The sequence below is a fragment of the Sander vitreus genome, chromosome 3 (assembly GCF_031162955.1).
Source record: "Sander vitreus isolate 19-12246 chromosome 3, sanVit1, whole genome shotgun sequence".
Classification (NCBI taxonomy): Eukaryota; Metazoa; Chordata; class Actinopteri; order Perciformes; family Percidae; genus Sander; species Sander vitreus.
The window spans coordinates 26,686,905-26,711,189 of NC_135857.1; the positions used below are offsets into that span (position 1 = coordinate 26,686,905).

The 24,285-nt window shown below is 40.7% G+C and overlaps 1 protein-coding gene across 10 annotated transcripts in view; it reads right to left on the reverse strand.

Annotated features, from left to right (window-relative positions):
* The window catches only part of LOC144515696 (SPRY domain-containing SOCS box protein 4-like), a 188,602-nt gene that overhangs the window by 9,637 nt on the left and 154,680 nt on the right, over positions 1 to 24,285 (reverse strand). The window contains exons 2-5 of one of the 10 annotated variants that reach the window (XM_078246747.1): positions 19,239 to 19,321; positions 11,743 to 11,805; positions 9,548 to 9,638; positions 7,320 to 8,208 (exon numbers count right to left, since the gene is read on the reverse strand). In XM_078246747.1, the coding sequence (XP_078102873.1) occupies positions 7,320 to 8,028 (709 nt within the window). In that variant the 5' untranslated portion in view covers positions 8,029 to 8,208; positions 9,548 to 9,638; positions 11,743 to 11,805; positions 19,239 to 19,321. Of the gene's footprint in view, positions 1 to 7,319; positions 8,209 to 9,543; positions 9,639 to 11,742; positions 11,806 to 13,961; positions 14,216 to 19,187; positions 19,322 to 24,285 lie in introns of those variants that run through there. The other 9 variants (XM_078246753.1, XM_078246746.1, XM_078246749.1 and 6 more) reach the window with 9 other exon arrangements.

Here is a 24,285-nt window from a genome sequence, read left to right on the forward strand (position 1 = left end):
AAAACATGATCATCTTAAGAATTGACCCGACGTGAATTTATTACACGTTCATCCAAAATACTTTTTCTGTAACAGAAGTTTGCTGTAGGTAACAATGGTCCTCAACATCTGCCAGTTGTGAATATTATTTAAAAAAAATATGACAATTATTTAACTTTAAAAGGTAACAGCTTTGAATGGGATAAACTGGCTCAAATCACCATTATAAATAACGATTGCAATGTCAGTGAGAAATGCCTTTCTGTGACATGGCCTCGTTCATTAAGTTCATATAGACCTTAGCTCCAACACTCACTTGACATACATAATTTCATATTATCACTAAATTTAAGTCCATATAATGATGAACCTTGAAACAAAGTTTCTCTGTGTGCCTGCGTCTATGTAAAGCAGCCTGCATGTCATCTTTCACACAAAAAAAACAACCCTGAATGACTTCTAAACTGAACCAGAATTAACAGGTATGTTTAATAATGAATCCATGTTAATTAGCTGGAAGCATTGCAGTTAACCATAATGTGCAGTGGAGCTTTTAGCTCATTCTTCGTCTGTCCTACTCCCTCCAATCAGTCGTGTAACTGTCAATATCTACACTCTCCTTTTCCTCTCAAGCACCCAAGTCTTTTTTTGTAATAGCCAGGGACTAGTTTGACGGATTCATGGCACACTAAAGACGAGATGGAGTGTGGGAAAGTGTGGTTAAGGAAGACTGAGCGGCTGATGCACCATTGGACCACAGAGACCCGCTGGCTGGCAGGCGAACACATCTACCTAACGCTTCATTGAGAACAATGTGGAGGAAGGAGAGGGACGGCGGAGCGTTGGTTAGTCTGCCCTCACTGAGGTGAGACAGCCAATACACTCCCCGCAGTTTCCTCCACTCTCTCGTCCAGAGCCAAATGAATTTGTGTGGGTATGTGTGCACAGCATATAGATCAGCTCAGCATGAGAGACAACACAACCCAGTTATGTCCTACCTAGAAATAAGGGGTAGGACAGGTCCATCTTTTCTGGGCACGTGTTCGTATTTACTGTCCATTTAACTCCACCCCCTTCCTCTTGCATTCCCTTCATTACGAGAAATGTACCCAGGTAACAGGCAAAGGTTCAGACTCCCAGCCATGCCTATCTAGATTAGCATAAAACTGATGGGGCTGTCTGACCTAGTTTTAAGATGACGGGTGTATGTGTCTTACATATACAGCCCTTAAGGTGCAGACACATCCCCAGTCCACTCTCACTGATGGATCAAAGGGGAGAAAAGGAAGTGGAGGAATATGTTAAGGGACAGACAGAATTAGATCAATGATGTATGAGATAAAAAAAAAAGTTTGAAAAAAATTGGAGCAGAACATTGAGGCGAGCAGCAGAGGGACACAACAGAGCAAACCATTGCTCTATACGTGATTGGAAACGCAGGTGTCCAAATTGAATCGTACACTCAATAGCGGAAACCAATTGCTCACTGAACTAGTGATTCCTTCCACTGAAGATATGACTTCATATTACTTTTCCAGATGGAAGCATAGACTGCTGTCAATTTGGCCAATGCTCATCCTGCTGCTCACTCTGCTCAGGAAATAGAGGCTAAGCATACATTTAAAAAAGAGAAGCACTGTAATACTTGCATGCATTGACAAACTGCACACGCACACACACAACCATGAGAATGCACAAATACACTAGCTGTGACAATGACTAAACACTGCAATGGAACTAGCAATGCCAAAATCGTTCAATGAGACTATGCTCACATAAAATAAAGGATATTTAAAAAAGGTTCCCCACAGATTTAATCTTGTTTTCCAAATCCAAACAATACTCAAGCTACTTGTTTTTCTAGTTGTTTTTCTTTACATTTTCCTTTTTATTTTAGTGAGTGGTTGAACATTAGAAGCACACCAAATGTGAGTGGCTATATTTGGTTTGTTGTTAGAAAAGAGAATTTTAAGATTTCTGTTCATGGAGTAGTTTTGGAACATTAAGCAGGGAGAAACTGCCAGGAGAGCTTAATTTACTCAGTAACAGAAGACTAAGAATACATTCAACTGAGCTTAAAAAGATGGAAAAACCTAAAACCATCCCAACAATAAACCAGTCAGTTCATGCAATCACCATTTTTGGTAAGCTGGTACTGAATTAACATACAACATATCCGTGCAGAAAACATTCAATGGAATTAGATTTTGTACAACCAAATGGATTCAATTCTGACAGAAAATAGATGCATCACCAACTCCGTTAAACAGAGGACTCTCATTAAACGCTGCCCTGATAGATAACAGGTGTAACATCACACTGTTAATCACAAATATTGGGAATAAAATGCTTATATTATATGCTATATATTATTTGCCATATGTACTATTATTTTAATCATTGATGTAGAATAAATTTCAACAACCCCCTGCATCGTGTTTATAACCACCCAAACAACACTGACTGGCTGATATCTAGTAAGTAGCCTTCTGTAAAACAATGTTCAACCTTAATACATGCAAGGTCTAAGCTCAAGTTACAGCTGGAATTTGTGCTGTGAATATTGCCAACCGCTCTGAATTGCAGGTAGGCAGAAGGAAGACATACCATTTGCATAGTGGCAGCCAACAAACTAGTGAGCAAGCCTGCCTGGTGAACAATTAACCACCCACCTATCCGCCAAAAAGTCATCTAAACTGTTTCCACAGCAACCTGCCACCACAATTGGGTGTGTAAACACTGAAAGGAAGGATTAGCGTTGAAAAGGATGAACAGGAAAAAAGGAGGTAGAAAGGAGAGCAAAAGGGGGGGGCAAGCATGTCAGTAGCACTTCCTCTTCTCTGGTCCTGCTCAGGTGTAAATGAGTTTGGATCAGCTTTTTGCCATTGGGCAAGTCAGGCCACTGTGGTGTCATGAGGCTTATTGTGGTGGAGAGAAAAAGACAGCTTTCCAGGAATAGAAGGAGGAGGACAGCAAGATGCAGCAACCCTATTCTTTTTTATTATTATTATTATTATTTTTTTACAAAGGTATGAAAACAGATAAAAATCATGTCTCAGTAGGGTTGGCTTTCAAGTGTCTCTGGGACTGAGGGCCAAAGGACTAAAGTGTTCACTGAAATGCAGGAAGGATGATAAAACTGCATTAATGCAGGGTATTAATGCTTATCTCTTTTCGCTTCCCAGGGAGTAAGAGATGGAGAATAAAAAGAAGGAAAAAAAAAAGAACATGAATAGACTAGAGAACGACCAAGAACCCAGTAGAGCTGCAAAGATTAATCGATTAGTTGTCAACTCTTAAATGAATCGCCAACTATTTTGATAATCACTAAGTCGGTTTGAGTCATTTTTTAAGACAAAAAGTAAAAATTCTATGATTCCAGCTGGTTAAATGTGAATATGTTCTAGTTTCTGCTCCCCTCTGTGACAGTCAACTGAGTATCTTTGAGTTGTGGACAAAACAAGACATTTGAGGACTGATCCACATTTTTCACCATTTTATAGACCAAACAACTAATCGAGAAACAAAACAATTAATTTTATTTATATATATATATATATATATATATATATATATATATATATATATATATATATATATATACATATACATACATACACACACATACACACACACTTTGTTCTTGTTTTTCCAGTTAGATACACACACGTGTTGTCTCACTCATTGTTTAATAAAAATAAAAAAAACATTTCATTCATTCAAGCGTAATGAGTTGTTATTCTTTAATATATTTGATACTTTGTGTATGGCTTAGTCTTAAAATGATCATGGTTGTGTGGTCAACTAATGCCTCATCAGAAGAAGTGGGCTGGATTGAGCTGGCTTTGCGATTGAGAAAGCAGAGTAGCAAATGAATGTTCTGTGACACTTTGATAAACAATAATTAGGATACTTTTAATAGTCTAGTGTAATAATAATATAACTGTATATTTATAGTTTGACTTAAAATGGAAAATAAGCTTGTGTTTTTGTATTTGATCACATTTGCAGATAAAGCCCTGTTTTGACTAAAGCTATCTGTTCTAGTGTATATCTGTATATAAAAAGACCTGACAATCACTCTGGAAGTAAAAGGTTTTTATTCTTGTGTTTTAAACTGTTGATTACATTAACGACAGATTATGCCGAAAACATTTTTTGTATTACAGACCAGTATTATACTACATATATTTAATAAAGGACAATTACATAGCTGTAATATAAATATATATTATCTGTAGTGGGTTCTCATTTTTAATCGTCCTTTATATTGTTTTTATAGTGAATGTTGTAGTAACACTCTGGCTTTCAGTTGTCACCCTACCACTCCAAATGTAAATCTTACATTTACAAATATGCAATAATGCAATAACAATCAAACAAGTACTTGGGGATGTATTTTCATTTATATTTACCTTTAAATATCACAATCGCTGCTGTCAGTCCCATAGAAGAACATGACAGCGCGGCGTCTGTTTGGAACTATACAGGCTTACATGAACCACATGACCACCCCGCTAGCGAGATTATTAAACTTTTGCCATGTACAAGCTTCATTAGTCTGGGGGGGAAAAAAAGACTAATCAAACTATTATATATCACTATCAAAGCACTAACTGCATAGAGATTCTACAGGAGCAAAGAGGATTACAAAAGGTATGGAATTTAACTTAATCCTTTTTCTAAAATAGACCGTAAATCCTAAACCAGCATGACTTTATTATTAACATTGTAAATCATAAACCAGTATGATTTTATTATTATTATTATTATTATTATTATTATTGTAAATCATACACCAGTATGATTTTGTTTGTCAATAGAGGCACCTAGTTCCATCTCTGGCATCTAGGGCTGGGTATCGATCAAAAGCGTTCAATACCGGTACCAATACCGTGACTCCGATACCGGTTCCGTAACAATACTTTTTGGATACCAATTTAATAAAACAAAAAGAAATTCCAACATTACACATTACAGCACAAACCGTTTTATTTATTTTGCAGCTCCTACTACGTGAGCCCCTTCTCTGTGCATAACGAAGAGTTTTATTTATGCCTCTACGACGTGTAACGTTAGACAGCCAATCACAAACATTAGATCTTGGTAGAAGCATGCTGCATGCTTATTGGCTCACGGAACGCTGGTGAGATTCACTCCTTAGGTATTGAAATTGGGTATTGAATGACGAGGCATTTTTCGATACTTTGAGGCAATTCGGTCGGTGCCTAAGCAGTACTGAATTCGGTACCCAGCTCTACTGGCATCTCTTCACAGCTTTTATTTTAATAGGCACTAGATCTACACAACCAAAACAATGATCTAAACAATCTCAAAGCAGCAGACAACTGTAGAGAGGATGTTGATTCCCCACTTAAAGGTGAAGTCATTTACTGTAATTCAATGTTAATAAAAAAAAGGTAAATACCAAACCAGCGAGAACATTTCATAAACCACATGCGACGATCATTTTCCAAATGCATAACAGATTTTGTACTAAACCACACTTTCATGAAGCATAAATACGGGCCATTCTGCATTATGTCCACTGAAGCTGCTTAACAGATAAACACACACCTAACCCGACGTTTACCACTTTGCAAGGCCAGACACTGAGCTCAGAGGCACACTGGGACATCTTCCAGAATTCCTCCTCTGCTGGCAACGCCCCCAGCCCACTTTGTGCAACATGCAGGCTAAAGCAGAATGGGGGCTGAGGGCTTTTAAACAATCTGAGGGGGCAGACTTGATCAAGATGACTCTACTAGTTAAGTTTACATACATACACACACACCTATTCAAGTTTGAGGAAGACTATCTGAGGATTCGATAGAGCACTAAAAAGCGATAGAAGGCGGCCGACCGGAAATGGTGCACACGGAGATGTTTAAGCTGTCTCCTATTGGTAAACGAAGTAGCAGTCGCTTTCATTGTGGGCTTTTTATAGATCAGTGCATACAGAAATGTGTGCTGTATATCCGTCCCCTCTGAAGGAAAAATAAAAAAAATAAAGAAAAAGACATATCTGCAAGTAAAGCCTTCCCAGTCTTGCCTCAACCCCTAAATCCTGTACATTTCTGGAGAGCCAAGACCAGGTGCAAGTATTTGGAAATTGGCCACACTAGTAATCCTTGAGGAAATAGTTTTTAAAACTTTGAAAATCCCCCATATTTCACACATCTGACACAGTAAAGCTACCATTTCAACCACACTAATGATTGTATGACTGACTCCTCCAGAGAGTTAGGAGTTTAGTGAAGTCTGTCAAAATGACAGGGGATGACTCAGCTGCCTGACTCATACTCCTATTGCCATCGGTCTTCAAAACAATTGCACTTTGTCACACAAGTAGACAAACATTACTGGCCAAAGCTTATAACGGATGACTGAATACAGGCATTTCCTAAAATCTCTAAAGTCTTGCCTCCTTCTCTCCCTCTTGTCCTACTCTGGGTTTGTCACTGGACTCCCAAGTTGTTGTAGCACTAAACACATACTGAGCCTCTACAGCCTTGATGAGCAGATCTAAATATAAGCCTATCTGGAGCTTCGTACATAAACAAATCATCTCATCATCTGCACTGTGAAAAATGACTTACCACATCTACCTTTCCGAATTTCTGCAGTGACACAAATGCAAACAACAGTACAAAAACAGGCACTAGTCTTCATACTTGGAAGACAATTGGGTGAAAAGAGGGCTATGAGTTATTGGCATTTAGTTATTACAGTTATATATAAAATATATGGATGACATCCAAGACTATCAGCTGTATAATGTCCTGTAGAGAAGAAAAAAAAAACCTTGGGATAGGGATGGGCAATATATCGATATCAAAATAGTCAACCTGACCAGCCCTACTGTCTGGAATTCAACAACTTTTAAACAATCACACAGCTCCCATACTGAACAATGCCAGCAAATAAACAGGAGCAAGGAAAAGCAGGTGTTATAGACTGTCTAAAGGAAAAATGACAAGTAGGGATGTCCCAGTCAATTTCTTTTGGCCCAGATCTGAATCCTTTAATAGTTATAGGCCATCTGCTGATACCAAGCCCAATCCAATAATTATATTTACCTAAATCTGACACACCTTATAAAAAAGGTGCCAAGTTAAAGCTAAGATGATGTACATGATATAAAAGAAACTGGGAGAATGTGACTATTGAAACTGACGTCACGGTCAGCTAGAGAGAAGACAAATCACTCTATTGGAGTTGTTGAAACAAGAGACACACTCAGTCCACTTGTAGTTATACACACCGAGTACGGAGGGTGTGTGTGTGTGTGTGTGTGTGTGTGTGTGTGTGTGTGTGAGTGAGAGACTTGTGCTACTTACGATCTAGGCCGTTGACGTAGCGAATAGATACTTCACAGTGCCCCCACACAGCACTGACGATGGGATACAGTCTCTTGCCTTTCAGCCCTTTAAAAGCTACTCCCAGATACTGTCCGTCAACCATGAAGCTCAGTGTTCCTTCATCCATATCTAGTACTACTGTCAGTGAGTCTGGCAGCACAAATGACTCATCTGGCTCCAGGAAACAGGGATATGTAGGTGCCGACGTGGAAACAGGACGGTTCTTTCCATCGTGGAAGAGTCTGTTTCGACCCAGGTCCCAGCCCCAGGACTCAGAGTCCGAGCCCACCAGGGCTGTGTAGCCCACCGAGTGTAAAGATGCTTCAGCAGTGGCCACGCCCACAACAGCGTGGGTGCCTCTCTGTCTGGTCGGCCAGTGAATCCTCCAAACATGGAGGCCCCTGGTGTAGCCCACCTTCCCTCGGATACAGTCTGTGCTCTGTGCCACTGGATGTCTGTGAAACGTCAGCTTGTCGTCCTCCTTAACAAAGACATTGAGTGACCGGTCATCAGGGTTCCAGGCGTGACGAAGCTGGGTCTCGGGGGTGGCTGCAGGCATGTCCAGCAGTAAGTCCAGCCTGGGGGGCCGACAGAAATCTGGGCCCCGCAGTTCACGGCGTACTGGCCGATATGAGGGCTCCCCGCGTACATCCACTGACTTGATACTGCCAGAGATCTTTTGGCCCATGGCTGGGTGGGTTCAAGGGAAGAAGGGACAGAGAGGAGGGAAATGGATGGACCAAGGGTGGTAATGAGGGGGCGGTAGGTCCTGACGTTACCTCATGGGCGCAATGGCAACACAGTGGGTCCTGGGTGGAAAGGCGCTATTGGACACACACGCAGTCTTCAGCCAGAGGAAACCACACTCCTGAAAACACACACAACACTCACATTATGTATCTAAATAGTTTAGCATAAGTCACTCTTGGCTAATCAGTAATTACTAGAAAGACAGGACACAGCAATTGCTTCACCGCTTTCCTTGATTCGACTGGAACGGGTATCAATGACATATATAAAAGGTAAACTCTCTGACGCGAGTTTGCTGCAGACATCTTCAATTTTGAATAAATAGACCATGTAATAATACCTCAGGATATTAGACTGTTTGGCCAAAACAAGACATTTGAAGATGCCGCCTTGGACTCCAAGGAATTAACAGTTTTCTGATGGTTTATAGTCTAAATTATGAATCAATCGAATTGAGAAAACACCCCCTCTCACATTCCATCATTCGTAACTTGAATTGAACATAAGTAATTATGGCTTAGTGCCTTTTAAAACACACATTCTATGAGCAACCCTCCAATAATATAGTAACAGACCCAGGGAGGACTTGCGCAAACTTGCTGCTGACTTCCCCTGAATATAGTCATGCAGTATGCACTCACTCTTCTTAGCCAATCACTTCTTCACCAAGCAAACTAATGTAGTGCAATCCATATTTTTTTTTTATTTTAAGTCTTCCCAAATGGAACATGTACATGCTGAGCTTTTACAGCTTCCTAAGCAACATCCAAAAAACAAGTCAAGAGACACGGTCCCAAATGTGCTGTACTGATATTCCTCCTTGTCCTCTCTCCAACACTCTCTCCTATATCACTCCCTCAAATGTTTCCCTCTTTCCCCTATAGTTTCTCAGGAAAAGACTCCACATGATTCTTTCAGGGAAAGTAGAGAACAGTAAATGGTCCTGACCCACCAGGGGAAACTTCAATCACACACATAATGGAATATCATCTGCCAAATTTTCTGAACTGACCAAAGGGATGCATTATTTTTGCCATTATTATTATTTTTCACACATTATAGTTTTGTGTCCAGGGTCTGTTTAAATGTCACAAAATAAATACGGTATGAATTGTAGAGGTAAAAGGAGACGCAAAATCCAGAAATAATATACGTGATAAATGGGCACCAACCACACACTGGACGACTCACACACTTGCTGGCAAACAAAGTAATTTACAGAACACACTCTCATGACATTTCATGACCACAATCCATGAAAAGTGACAAGCTCTATATTTCCAATATTAATTAATTCATACCAGACATGACACATGAAGTCATTTCAGGACAAATGAGTAGGCCTGTCACGATAGTCAATAAATGAATTAATCACACGATTAAAAAAATGAGCTCGATATTTTTTCCTGCCGCAATAATTTCCATTTGCATGCTTGTTTGTTCTCTCACTCACTCACTCAAAGAGACTGGATGACCACTCTCGGTTCCTTAGCATAACGAGGAGTGAACCGTCTTGTCAGTCGCATGGTCTTTGTGGGGGCGGGACTCCTAGCGGAGAGAGAGAGACAGAAAACACTAGTTGAGAGTTGGAGCAGGGTTTCCCACAGCACTTTGCAGTTAAGGCGCCGTCAAAAAGTATGTGAGCGATATCCGCCGTGTTACTCTGCGTCCTGTTTTCTCCCTTTCATTCCAAACCACAGTTGACAACATGCAGGTGGAGACAGGCTCGGATATACACGCCGCTGTGGACTTGTCAGTCTCGCAAGCGGTTTCAGGAAAGTGGCTGCGTGTGTCCGACAATGCACAGAACATTAACGGTACAAGCCTACAGCTGTCCACGGACACGGAAAGTGTGTCAGAGTTGCGCCAGTGTTTGTGTTTTTGTGTGTGCGCGTGTGTGTGCGCGCGTGTGTGTGCGCGCCCATGCCCGCCCCCATGAAGCTCCGACCTGCACAGGAGCAGAAGCTGCACCTTCGCCAAAATGAAGATTGAAAAACAGAACTATTTTGGTACAAACATTTACTCGCCATGTGGCAGATAGCCATATAGATATATTTAATTAATTATATATTATTTAAATTTAATATTTAGTGTTAAATAATTGTTAAATGTAGTAAAGAGCCTGTAGTCTATCACATGACACTCGAGGAATGCTGCAACCATTTGACAGCCAGTAGGGTATGAATTGCCTGGAAGAACATACGTGTCACAAACGGCAATTCCACAACTGTACAACAGCAGGAAAGACAACATACTAAAAGAGATCAAAGACATATTGTGGATATTTAAAATGTCTTCCAGTTCCAGTGTTAAATATTCTTTAGAAATAATAGTGTACTGTTCTTTGAAAAGGTGTACCTGCATTATTATGCCATTATCATTATACATTAGATGAAAATGGTCTCGGAACGACAATATTATCGTTTATTGCAATAATTTCTGGGACAATTTATCGTCCAGCAAAATGTGTTATCGTGACAGGCCTACAAATGAGTGATATTTATCTCACAATGTTGTCAAAAGATTGTATCACAGTGGCTCTCGACCACTGAGTTGACATTTGTAAATGTGTTTGTGCAGGATACATAACAAAATAAAAGCTCTTACTGCTCATGCACACACAATTTGCTTGCAATTCCTCAAGCATTACTCGACAGCGGGGAAACACCGTGCCAAACAATTAGGAAATGATTTATGGAAATCAGGAGGGGTGGAGAGGGAACATGTGATGAGAAAAAGGGGGGGGGGGGGAAAAATCAGTCATGTTTTAGATAGCCTTCCAGATTCAGGGACCAATTAATCTCTAATACATACAGTGACATATACAAATCAACCATAGCTGCCAAGCCTGGATCGCATACACTTTTGAACTTGTAGTCAGTCAATCTGGTGTTGTGTATCATTAGCGCATTAGGCCTGCGTCATAGTCCATTTTTACACGATTATGGGTTAGTTTTTATGTGTTTGTGTATTAGCCTTGTCATAGCGGTGATAGTGGTTGGTAGCACACCAACACACACAATAGTTTCAATGATGAAATCAGAGGTTTCACACTTGTCTGCCCGAGTATCCTGCAGGGTTAAAACAGCAGTACTTCAATAGAAATGATTGGGTTTAACCAAGGAAAAAAAAAAAAACGTTATGATCAGCTAGTCTGTCCTGCACAGCCTATAAAACAGGATCCCGTTCAAAAAATGTGCGGCTACATCCTGGCTGCCTCAGCGATTAGGGATTCTGGCCAGAGGGTGTTTTGGAGAGCAAGACAGAGAGGCACAGAAGTGCTCCTGACAGAAGTGCTCCTGTCAGACTCTCCATAAAAACCCTTTGGGAATACTTGATGGCATCCACATGGAATTGCTGTCATCAAAAAAGGCACTTCCAGCTGGTGAATATCAAAACTTCAAAATCAACTTGACCGTGGGCGGGTTGGCTCAGTGGGTAGAGCAGGCGCACATATAGTGAGAGGTTTATGCCTCGACGCAGAGGTCCAGGGTTCAAGTCCAACCTGTGACGATTTCCTGCATGTCTTCCCCCTCTCTCTCTCCCCCTTTCTCACCTAGATGTCCTGTCAAATTAAAAGGCGGAAAAGCCCAAAAGAAAATCTAAACCTCAGCCCCCCCCACCAAAAATCAACTTGACCCCAGTGCTTTACCGTCTTCTGTTCAGAGCCGATCCTCACACACAGCTGACGGTAACTGACTGAGCCCGTTATCTCCTACATTGACAGACAAAAACAAAAATCGTATTCTGTAAAAAGTCCCAAGTTCTCATTTTACCCTGATATTGTGACATGCTGGTTAATAATTGTGCAATGAACTAACAATGGGCAAGCCAGTATCATTCCAGCACTTTCATATGCTGCAGAAAGGAATACACTACAAATGTATTAATTTCTTATGGAAGAAAGGGTATCAAAACCCTACATTCTTTTGATTTCCTAAAAACCTCAGTACAGTACATGGCAACACAGCTAAACCAAATTAGGCCAATAAAAACGTAATAAAAATCTGTCAATGAGAACAAACTGTCAAACAACAAAAAGAATAGCTACTAAAATACCAAAGGGTAACCACCTGAGTCTCTCGAGTTTACGAAGTGCACCTTAACGCACCATGAAGTCCCTGTCGGTGCCTATCCGCTTTACGGTTCATTGTTTACATAACTCACAGGAAGAAAGTTTCTTGCCTCAATGGTGACTTTTTAGAAGCAAGCGGATATTCCAGTTTCTCACATATCTTCGACTTCGGCAGTGGCCGCGGTGTCTCGAACTGTTTCTTAAGCTGCAGACTGTTGCGCGTCAACGTTAGGTCTGCTCGTCTCTCCGAGACTTCCCTCGGCTCTGTCTGTAAGCGCGCCGCATGGAGACAGACAGGAAGGTTTGTTTACTTCATCGATGAAGTCAAAATAAACAACACAGGAGTTATAACGCAAAAGAATATTCATTTCGTCTTGGATAAAAACATCGGACTAGGTTGAGAATGGTGACTGATGTTATAGGAACCCTAATCGTGAGATAAATATGGCGAAATATTTTATCTTCAATCACACCATCTGGCATGACTCTAAAATTTATATTGTACATTCTGTCTCAAATTGCCACCAACATTTTGTTAGACCCAGCGAAATTTGTGAGATTTTGGGAGATCCAAAGCAGCTAGAGGTAAGCAATGGCTGGGCACATTACTATGCTCAGTACCAAAAGAACCAAAGTTAACTTTGAAGACTGAAAAGAACCCTGGTGCCATTTGTTACCCTGACATTTCATATTTTTCTGTAAGCTATACCGACCTTCAGAAAAATAATTAAATGAAGCCCAAACTACAGACCTGCGATAGTGCTTATTCGAGTATTTTATCTACTCTCTCTCTCATGTCCCAGGTTATGTCAAGTGTAATTATGAGTCACGACTGAACTCGCCTAGTGTAGCAGCACCGTAACACAATCCAGAAAGTCTTCAATCATGTGTCACTCTCCCACCTCTCAGTCACTCAAATGTGTGACGCTGGTAGCGTCACACATTTTCAATTCAATTTATTTATAGTATCAAATCACAAGAGTTATTTCGAGACACTTTACAGATAGAGTAGGTCTAGACCACACTCTGTAATTTACAAAGCCCCAACTATTAGTGATTGCCTCAAGAGAAAGCATTAGCAGTAGCTATTGCGACAGTGGCAAGGAAAAACTCCCTTTTAGGAAGAAACCTCGGACAGACCCAGACTCTTGGTAGGCGGTGTCTGCCGGTGCCGGGTGGGGGTGTGATGAACAGTGGCAATAATAGTCATAATAAAGATAGTGGAACAGTGACATTTGACACACGTATTCAAGGTACGGTGCTGGCAGCTATATCCATGCTGGAAAACACGGGGTAGCTGGCTGGAAAAGCGATTCAACACAGTTCTGTCTTTTTACATGTAGACCTAAAACATGGAACATTTAACTAGATGTAACAAGCAGACGTTAAAGTGGACTTCAGCTGAATTAACAAGCTACTTTCTTTTACTATCAATAAGCATAACATTGGAACATTTCAAAACTTGAAATACAGTACATATCTTACACTCAGAGCTCCATTAAAAACCTAAACCTTTAACACAAAAAGAAACAAATGCCACATTGAAATCCTTCTGAGACATTCTACAGCTGTGATCATTTTATTATTTTTTAAATTCATGCCAAGATTTTTCTGGGACATGCGGACACCCCGAGAATGCTGTAGCACAGCCATAAAGACGTTTGAAAACTCTCTGCGTGGGATAAGTCCAGCAACCGTCTTAGAGAGACGAGAAACCCCAAGAAAATTATCAAACTGAAAGAAGCGGCAACAAGTGGTCAAGAGACTTAAGTTGCCTGTGAGAAGAGGCATCTTACCATGAAAGCATTTCTCAGAATACTCACAGAGCAATGTTAACACGCAATCACAGCAGCCAAGTAGAGAGGGGGAATACTTGCTTCTCAGTCTTAAGTCCAAAATGAGGTCAGTACGCAGTCAACAGCCAGACGAGTGTGGGACAGAGCCAAGACAGACAAAAAGAGTGTGTGTGTGTGTTGGTGTCGGCAAGTCTGTAAGTTCCTGCTTGTGACGCGAGGATGGGGGGAAAAACAGCCTGACTCCATTTCCCAGCTAAGGCAGGAAAACAGCTGCTGGAGGGAGGAGGGAAGAGAGGCAAAAATTGAGGGAAGGAGAAGGGGAGGGCTCAGCGTGGAGCACGCTCAAAATGTTTCCCAAGCCGTACAAAACCACGCACAGATGCACTGACTGTGCGCCTCCAGAAGACGGCGGAAAGAAATGTGGACAAACACACGCAGTTCACCCACATTTGCAGATTAACAGCTCATTTCCACTTTGCTTTGCTGAACCTGACAGAATACATTGGGCCAGTCAAGGAAGAGTGCTGAAGAAAGCAGACACCCTTTAGAAGTCTTTTTTGCATTCAAACATTATTTGTAACTCCAAATCCCAAATCTATCGTGTGATTTTTGGTGATTAAGGTATTAAGGGCTAAGGTTTTAAGTTTCACTTACACCAGTACGCTCATCTGTACAAGCAAGGTGACAGTTTCTTTGTCAGTTCTAAATTAACTATAAAGCAAGGAATCTGTCTGTCTCTCTGTGTGTGTGTGTGTGTGTGTGTGTGTGTGTGTGTGTGTGTGTGTCCTTCGCCTAACTGTTTATCCGATCTACTTTACATTTGGTGGGTATATTGCTGGTGGACCGAAGGACATGTGCAGTGTCAAATTTGGTGCAATTTGGACTTTTTAACTTGAGCCGATACACCTTTGCCTCAGTTTATGTAGTATGGATCTGGACCTGAGCATCGCCATTTGCGTATTTACATCTTCTATGTGCAATCACTTAATCTATGACTATCACATTGCAAGATACTGAACGCTGCTATTCACATTTGCTTTGGAAATTGGAGTTTTATGTAGTTCAAAAGCTTTAATCTTCAATTTTAATTGTAAAGAGGTTTAATCAAAAGGGCTATGTAATTCATTTGTCCTTTTAAAACAGCAAACACATTTTAAACAAGACTAAAACACGACAGCCAAGATGGTGACCCCATGAGGCTCACTAAAAGACTAGTTGATAGATTTAACAGAAATATTGCCTTTTCTGTATCCTTTTTTGGGCATTTTTGTCAACGCAGTGGTCTCATTGAAACAAGGCTGGCTGGGTTTTGCACATAGTGCCAATGTCCGTCTAAAAATGGCCTTACTACTACAGGGCTTAACGCTTACTTTTTGAAGTGGTTGCCGGCTTGGCAACCAGGCATCAGCTTATGGTTGCCGAAATTGACAATGCGGTTGCTATGTTTTAAACTGCCTATATTTGGAGCAATTCACTTCTTATGTAACTATACCACACATTTTAAGAATTTTAATAACGAAACAATGAGATAATGGCTTGCAATATAATTTCCCACTCCTCTCAAATAGGGGTTCAACGAATCACAAAACTCACGGTTCGGATCGGATCCATTTTCACAAAAAAGGGGGGGAATTTAAATTATTAAAAATGTACAAACAACTTTCAACAATAATTACTTCTTTCACCAGTAAATTGCTGTTAAAAGACAAAAACAAATGGGAAAAGGGTATATTACAATAACTTTGAATGCACCACGAGGTTTACCAGTTTTAAGTAAACAACCTTTCACCTAAAATCCCAAAAAATTTGTATGTTTTAAATTGTGTTTTGGCTAGATTTCAGAAGTTTGGCCCAGCAAAATAAATAAATGTGGCTTTTTTGATATTACGATGCGTGTGTATGATAAGCTCAGTCATGACAAGGTAACCCACCCAAACCTTCTTTATTCTTCCTCTCTCCTTGGCTCTGACACCACCTCCCCTGCTCTCTACCTATGCATCGCTGCTTCTCGCTCTTCTTTCTCCCCTGGGAGACAAGAAAGCCCTCCTCTCACTTGTTACCCCTTTCAGCAAATGCACAACAGCATTTATCTGTGCATGCTTGCACTCTTCCATCTAAAGATTGTTTTATGCTGAAGTCTGCATACGCATTTCAATATGACTTGGTTCAAATTAACTCAAGCAAGAAAACCACACTGGAGCTTTCGTTGTACAAGAAAAAAAAGCACACTCACCACATTCATAACAGATTCAACTACACTGACTCATGCTGAAGGCTGCTGCTGTTTGCTGCAGGACTACCTTGTTTTGACGTGGTCTGGTGTATTGATACGAGAGCAGTTAAATGCCCTCAAGTAGGGATGAGAAAGAGTAGGCCAGAACCACACTCGATAGGCATCTGTGTGTTTGTACAGTCATTTAAGGGCACAGAGCATTACGAGAAGAAGGTAAAAAACATTTTAGTTGTCTCATTGACTGCAACACCTAGAAACAGGAAAGCAGTTGATCACAGGGACAGACTAAGGACTGGGAAATTTAAAAAGGAAAAAGCAGTAGGGTGATAAAAATGAGTCAAAGAATTAATATATGGAAAGAATCAAAGACAGGAAAGAGTGGATATTTAAGAAAAATGAGTAAAACATGCAGTAGTACCGTTAAAAAACTAAAACATACAAACTAGACTATGATTAAAAACATTCTACTTCCATCCCCCATTAAGTAAATGAATGACTCTACAATGTGCAGATCGAAAAGTCTAGTCAGCCAAGGTAGTGGCCCAGTCAATAATAGACCCATTTGTCCAAATTACTTCCTGCTCCTCAGACAAAGACACGCCCTATAGCTGAGAATGCGTAGCAGTTTGCCGTCTCCATGTCGCCGTTTACCCAGTAAAAGAATCTGTTGGCAACCACGTGTTAAAAGCAGGAGCCAACGCTAACCTTCTCTGAGAGTCCAGTTCTTTCTTGTGTCCACAAACACAGGACCGCAATCCAAACACCAAAGACATAAAAAGGTAAACCTGCCACCATGGTAATGTCTCCCAAGTGTTGGAGAAAAGACAGAAATCTTTTCATGGTGAAGATGTGATCAGCAAGTAAACTAAGCAAAGTTTTTCACCTTGCAAGCCCAAAATACACAAGTCAGAGCTTGTTGAAATTTACATTTCACATATGGCAATATGTTTTATTTAATACCTCAACACTGGGGTGGCTTCGTTTCCAAGCACTTTCTCCCGTACCACACATTAGGGCCCTTCTGTGTGGCGTGTGTGCTCTCCTTGTGTTTGTGTGGATTTTCTCAGACTACTCAGGTTTCCTCCCACAGTCCAATGACATGCAGGTGAGTTGAATAGGAAACTAAATTGCTGATAGCGGTTTGCTTGTCAGTGTGTTAGCCTAGAACTATAGTGCTTTTTAAAGTTATATTTTCTGTAATTTCAGATGCTTTACCTACATTTAGTTTTAGTAAAGACTTGATTCTGTAGATTTAATTCTCACACAAATACATGGGTCAGCTGCACAGTCCATGTCACGCGGCATTGTAATTCTGAAGTGTACTGTAGCAATTAGGTTAGTGAGATAGGCCTTCGATGGACGAAACTTTATCCAAAACTCTTAAGCCTGTGGTTCATATCAGCTGCGTTTGGGTTAGGACCTGTTGCAATATTTAGGAGCTGCCTTGGATCAGTTTCCCTGTTCCTACAGGTACACCCAAACCAGTCCGATCAGGTTTCCACAGCTGGGTGAGAGAACGTGAGGTAGATCTGTTTTCACATCAACCACTTCCCATCACCGCTGGGATACTTTGTCATTTTCAAAGATTTGTCATTTTTGTCGTATTCAGAGCCTGTACCTATGTTTAAAGTAAAAATGCATTATTGTAAAAGTAATCCATTACAAGTTAAAGTCATGCATTGTAACCTATGTAAAAGTACAAAAACGGTATCAGTACAATATTCTTTTAGGAAAAAGAAACATGTACTTTGTCACAGGAGACATCTTGCTGCAGAACAATACAATTAGATATGACATTATTAGATTGTAAATGATTAAGTAGCATTTTCTTCCTGTAGCTTCTAGAGGTGGAGTTAGTTTGAACTGCTTTATATACAGTTAGGAAGTTTAGGGGGCTCCAACCAATACAGTCATCTGTAGGGTCATGAGATGATTAATGGGAGAGGGAAAAAAAAAAAAAAAAAAAAAAAAAAAGCCGCTATACAAATCTGTATTCATTTTTCTGACTCTCTCTCTAGTCCGTTTTTTTGTAAAATACTGGATAATGTGAAGTTATTTAAATGAAACCATCTGAAAAGTTTCAAGAGTATATGTCTCTTGAGTGGAACTAACAACTCAGACATCAAAAACATGACAAGAGACCCCAAATAGGTTTTCTTGCAGGCGTTCACAAGCCAAAAAGGTTGGGAACATCTTACACTTAAAGGGTAACTACCGTTTTCTTCAACCTGGACCCAATTTTCCTATGTTTTTGTGTCTAAGTGACTGATGGAAACAACAATCTTTGACATGAGTCCAGTATTAAGCAAGATCGCTGCAGTTGGCAGTGGCAAAAAAGCTACAACGCAAGTTAATAGGACAATTGTCCAGCAGTGTTTACCTTCACAAAAGTGCTCATTTTGCCACTGACGGTGTGTGTTTATATGTCAACCAACACTAGAGTTGTGATGGCTGGAAAAGTGGAAAGTGGACACAAAACGGCTTTTCATGGTTTTATTTGGTTTCTGTTGACTTTGAATGAAGTGTATTTTATGATGCTAAAATTACAGTTTATTTACATGGAGTCTGGTGGGTTTAGCGAAGGCAATTTCGCAGATGTTTTTATGTAAAAAGGATCCTACTCTTTAACAGAAAGATCGACCTCCTTAGAAATCCTTTCCATAATGCAATGCAATACTGGACCAACTTCAAAGATTATTGTTCCCATCAGTCACTTAGACACAAAAACATAGGTAAATAGGGTCCAGGTTGAAAAAAGGGTAGTTACCCTTTATAGTAGTATAAAATGGAAATACTCAAGTAGAAAAAGTACATACAACTTGTATTTAAGTACAGTACTTCAGTAAATGTACTTTCCACCACCGACACGTGCTGAGGTCACAGTCATCCTTCCAACACCACCAATATCATCAAACACAATGCATGGCTTTGACCAGCTCTGAGGTTTGAATATAGACAGAAGCAGCTACAAAGACAATGAAGGCAGTGCTGACGTTTGTGATGAAGGTGGAAGAGCAGACTTGGTTGTGGGATTGGAAGCTAACCTCTTAATCCATCCAAATGCAGGCGTCCTGATAAAAGTACATCTCTGCCAAGTCACAGGTCACACTATCAGGCTGGTTATTTCCTGTTGAGAAAAGACGCAAAGGTTTGATTAGGGTGGCGCCAAGAAAGATGAGAAGCAAGCAAGTAAAATGTATTTATAACGCGCTTTTCACGGACATGGATCACAAAGTGCTTAACAGGGGCATAAAACAACATACAAGGAAGAAGTCCTCAAAGATGAAGTGACCACGTGAGCCACATATTTAAAAAGGTACAAAACAAAGAACTCAATATATGATGAAAACATGATGCACAATAACAATTACACAATAGAACGTAAAGTGCAGACCAGATGCATACAGGTCACATGTACACCAAATTCCTGTCTTTATTTGACTTGAATCCACAGAAACAAGAGACTGTCAGGGTGGTGGCAAGGCATTCCATAGTTTAGGTGCTATGGACTCAAAAGCTTGATTACCACGCGTCTTAAGCCGGGTGCGTGGAACAAACCGTTAAATTAACATATTAGACCTAAGAGACAGCGATTGCAGCGACAGCAGAAGGTGTTTGCCCATTGGTGGGAGGCTCATTTCATTTAAAGACTTTAGTTTTGACAAACCTTATAGCATACATGTTTTATCTTGTGGTTCACTACATATTGGCGCATTTACAGCAGCCTAGAAAGAGATGCTCCTTATTTATAAGCAATAGTTGGCAGAGCATTAATTTGAGGAAATGTTCTGACATAATGTTTTGCATAATCATATTAAGTGTCGCTAGCCCGCCTGTGGATGTTGTCTGGGACAACATGCGTTGTGTTGGGTCCATTTTAAATTCAGGCCAATGTGAAGTAGTTCAGAATAAGAGGACAGTGACAAAGATACGAAAGGAAGGAATAAAAACAAGAACAGAAGGAATAGGGGGTTTTGGGGGGGGGGGGGACTGTTTTTTAATATTGGATAGTCTGTGCAATCTTAACTTTCATTACATTTTAAGACCATTCCAAAACATTAAAAGGCCAGGGGGTGGTGTCCCTTGTCTGCCATTGGTAGTTTAAGTTGATGATCAGGCCAGGGAAATACTGCTGCAAGAATTATGTAGGGTGCACAAACACAGACACACAAATTGAACAAGTAGCAAAAGGCGTGTTGGTACTAGAGTTATGAATAAGGGTTCTCAAGTAGGGACATTCATGTGAATCAAAGCAGCCCAGAGAGCCGTTTGACAGACGGGGGAGAGCACTGCTGCAGCTTCCGTGCCAACATTACTCTGTGGTCAAGCACTACTTTACTTCTCTAAAACTCCGTCTGTTACGTAAAGCACTCAAAGCACTGGCTGCTTTTCCTTAACAAGTGTAGCTTCGGTGGACTAATGGTGGAGTAATTTTGTCTGCCGAGTCTTCAAATGTTGGCCGGCTATACTTCAGCCACTAGAAGAGATTAGCCGCAATCAGAGCCTTTTTATGTATTTAAGAACTCAAATCGTTCTTAGCCTTTGACAGACTAAAACAAGTAAATGAGAAAAAGGTTTTGTGATTAATAGAAACCCAGTTAACATTTATAGATTTCTCCTAGTAAACTGGTTTCCTGTGGGTGTGTAAATGCGCTGAATCTATGCCGTATGCACATACGTAGATAGGTGTAGATACGGACCCTACGCCGCACCCTATGCCGTAGCCTGATGTGCACCTCAACAAAGAGGAAATACACTCTTATAAAATGGGAGTTCTTCTCTGGTCAAAACACCACTAATTCATGTTACAGCCTTTATTCAACCAGGGTACCTTAACTTAGTATGGATCCCTTTTTCAGGAACACACTGCCATTGTTCAAGGCCCTTAACCTCCAACTGCTCCAGGGTAGGGATGCACGGATAAGACTTTTTTGGACCCGATGAGGGATGTCACGAGAACCAAAATTCTGAAAATGTGCCGATACTCATTTTTCCAGGTACCGGGGGATGCAATCCTGACGGACCTGACGGGGGCAGAATATACGCGTAACGTTAAAAATGGTCTAGACTGCCGCTAAACGCTGAAGAAGAACACCGACCAGCACGGAAAAACAGCGAACAGCCCCTCATCTCCCTGTATGGCTTGCCCGCATTCAGGTTCTGGCTTTACCGTACATCTACGGCGACGGCTTTCACGATTTCACCTGGAACTCCTAAACCGCAAGTGAGTCTATTTCTCTCTGCCGTTGTCCATCACAACCTAACGTGTTCTCTGATAGCGCTTGTTTTAACGGACCTCTATAACATCAGTTAACTTTAACCAGCTTGGTTCTTTGTGAAAAACAACGGCAGAGATAAACAGACGTAACTAAACATGCTTGCTGTCTGGGAGTTCCGGGTGAACTCATGAAAGACGGTACTGTACGCTGGCTGTGTGGTGATGCCAGGCTTCAAAGCAATGGGCTGTGGGGCCCAGAAGACTGACGTTCTTGTAAATCACGCTCTCCTTGCCCCCTCCACTCCACACCATAACAGAAAGTTAAAACTAAAAGAAAACACTGAAAGAAGAGTGACATGACGCTGCCCCTCCCAATATTTAAATAAAATGAATTCATGTTTAATGTAAAGTATTCATTTTATTTTTAAAACACACACACACTGTGGCATCGCCTTCAGAATCGAGTATCGTGTACTTTTGTTTGTATCAGTACCGAATACTAGATTTTTGGTATCGCGACATCTCCAGTCCCGATACCAATACCTGGGCTTCGGGTATCGGCTGTTACAGAGCATGGCTCTGATACCAGTGTTTAATTGATAAACTGTATGCCTTAGTAAGTGCAAGTGACTGGGATCATTATTTTATGTGTAATGCAACAACAGGCCTCACATTAAAAAAAAAAACTCTTTAACAGAATACATACAAACAAATACATAGATATTCCGGTACATAAACATGGAATTGGATTAAAATAGATTGGCTCCATAGTCACAAACACCCGATCCAGCTATAAGGTTTTTATTTTTGTTGTTCTTCAGGCCATCACTGCTCCGTTGCTGGAATGTTAATACTGTAATTTACATTATAGCACATTTGTTAATATTTGCTCTACTGCAATTTTGTAATTCACTGATAATTAAAGAGGACAATCAGTGCACAGTAACTGGGGTACAACTCCAATTTAGTTAACACTTGGGAGTGCAATTTAACATGCTCCACAAGAGGAAAGAAGAGGCCAACTGAGCTGACAGAAGATGTCTCCACTCAGCGTTGGGGGATGGGGGGGGGGGGGAATTATGGAGGACTGCCGCTTTTAATGATTTGACAGTTTTAATGATGGTTAGAGGGGATGAACCATTTATCAGTAGGAGGCCCCTGGGATAATACAGCCTCAATCGTTTCTGCCTTATCTACCTTCTCTCCTTCCAGCCCTGTGTGTTTCGATCCAAAAACAGTCTCAAGCGACCAATCACATTCTACTTTCTGAGTCAGAGTTGTATATGGGCCTAGACTAGAAAAAGTGGTCATCAGAGAGACTATTAAACTGTACAATAAAGATGCGTGCAGAGTGCCAATGTGGTGTGAAGATGGATAACCTTGTTTGGAGCCCTAAGGTGCTTCTTTACCCCAATGCCGAATGCAACTGACTGCTGAAGTAACCATAAATAAATCATACTTCCCACCAAGCACAGCTACACCCGAGCCTGGAGACTGCTAAAAATTGTAAACCTAAAACGTCTCAACATGAAGTGCAGCCCTTTGTTCAGTGGACAGCTAATAAATGAGGCTGCAATGAGAAAAAAAAATTGATTAACTAAAAAAAACTTGACCGTTTTCTTGTCTGATTCATCTGATTTTGGGACTTCTGTGGCTAAGAGTCAAACTTTGCATTTGAAAAACCAATCACCAGCTAACTTTATTCTCTGTGAAGGAAAAATAGAAATTGCTATATAATCTAGAGGCACACATACCTGTATAGAACTGTCTACGCACCTTTTTTACTGTGATGAGTGCTTCATCCTTGCTCCTCATTCTCAAATAAACAGATTCCCTCTCTACTACCAAGAAAAGCATGACAAATGTGCAAGGAGCACCGGTACACTTAGTTACAAATGTCTGTCTTATATCTCTAAAAGCACAGAAACTGCCTAATCCCTTCACATATTTCCCCTATTTCAGCAGCCAATTAGCAGCATATTTTAACAGTGTAACTGGCCATGCTCAAAATTGACTAGACACGCTCTGTATGTAGGCCACATGATGGTTCTGATGACATGGAGCTAAACTGAAAGACACGTTAGCAGATCAAAAGTGCCATGTCACTTCAGCAGCTAAATTAGCTCAATATGCCATTATTGAGCTTGTGGCCTCGTCTACCCCTGAGGCAATGAGTCATTAGCTACAGCCAAACATGGTGTGCATGCACTTGGATGGCTAAAGGGGTTGCTGTGCTCAAACACTTGACTGAGTTCTAATTAAAAACGCTTCACAAAATTTGGAAAAAGAAAGGGGCAAATAAATAAGACACTGGCGTGAAGAGTGTCTGTTCCGTTTTTATGTTGCTTTGATCTAACCTTTTCGTTTCCCAACGACCCAGAAACACTCAGCCTCACATATTATTTACCGACATATTAGTTTTTCCTCTAACCTCAGGAGAACTCTGCAACAGAGCAATGGGCGACAGTTGGTTAAGTGTACCTTGGCACAGCAACATATCTGACCAACTAGGTAATTAATGGTGCAATATTAAATCTGCAAGCCAAAACTTTAAACAAATAGAGGCATTTGCTATTTTTGTAACATGTTTTACTTTGTATGCACAGCTTGAACAGAATACATGACCTACATAACCTTAAACTATTTATGAACATCAGTGGAGCAATAGGATTCCAGTAGAGCACATATGACAAGTCAAATATTCTTGTCAGTGTAGTGTAGGGATTGACTGATGATCGGGCCGTTTTTTGGCAATTTGCAGATTATCTGTATCGGTGTTTAAATTGATTGATAACCAAAAAGTGCCCAACTTTGGCTACGCTACAGCTCTCCGTTTCTTGATCTGCTCCAGTTTCGCTCACCACCGAGTCCGA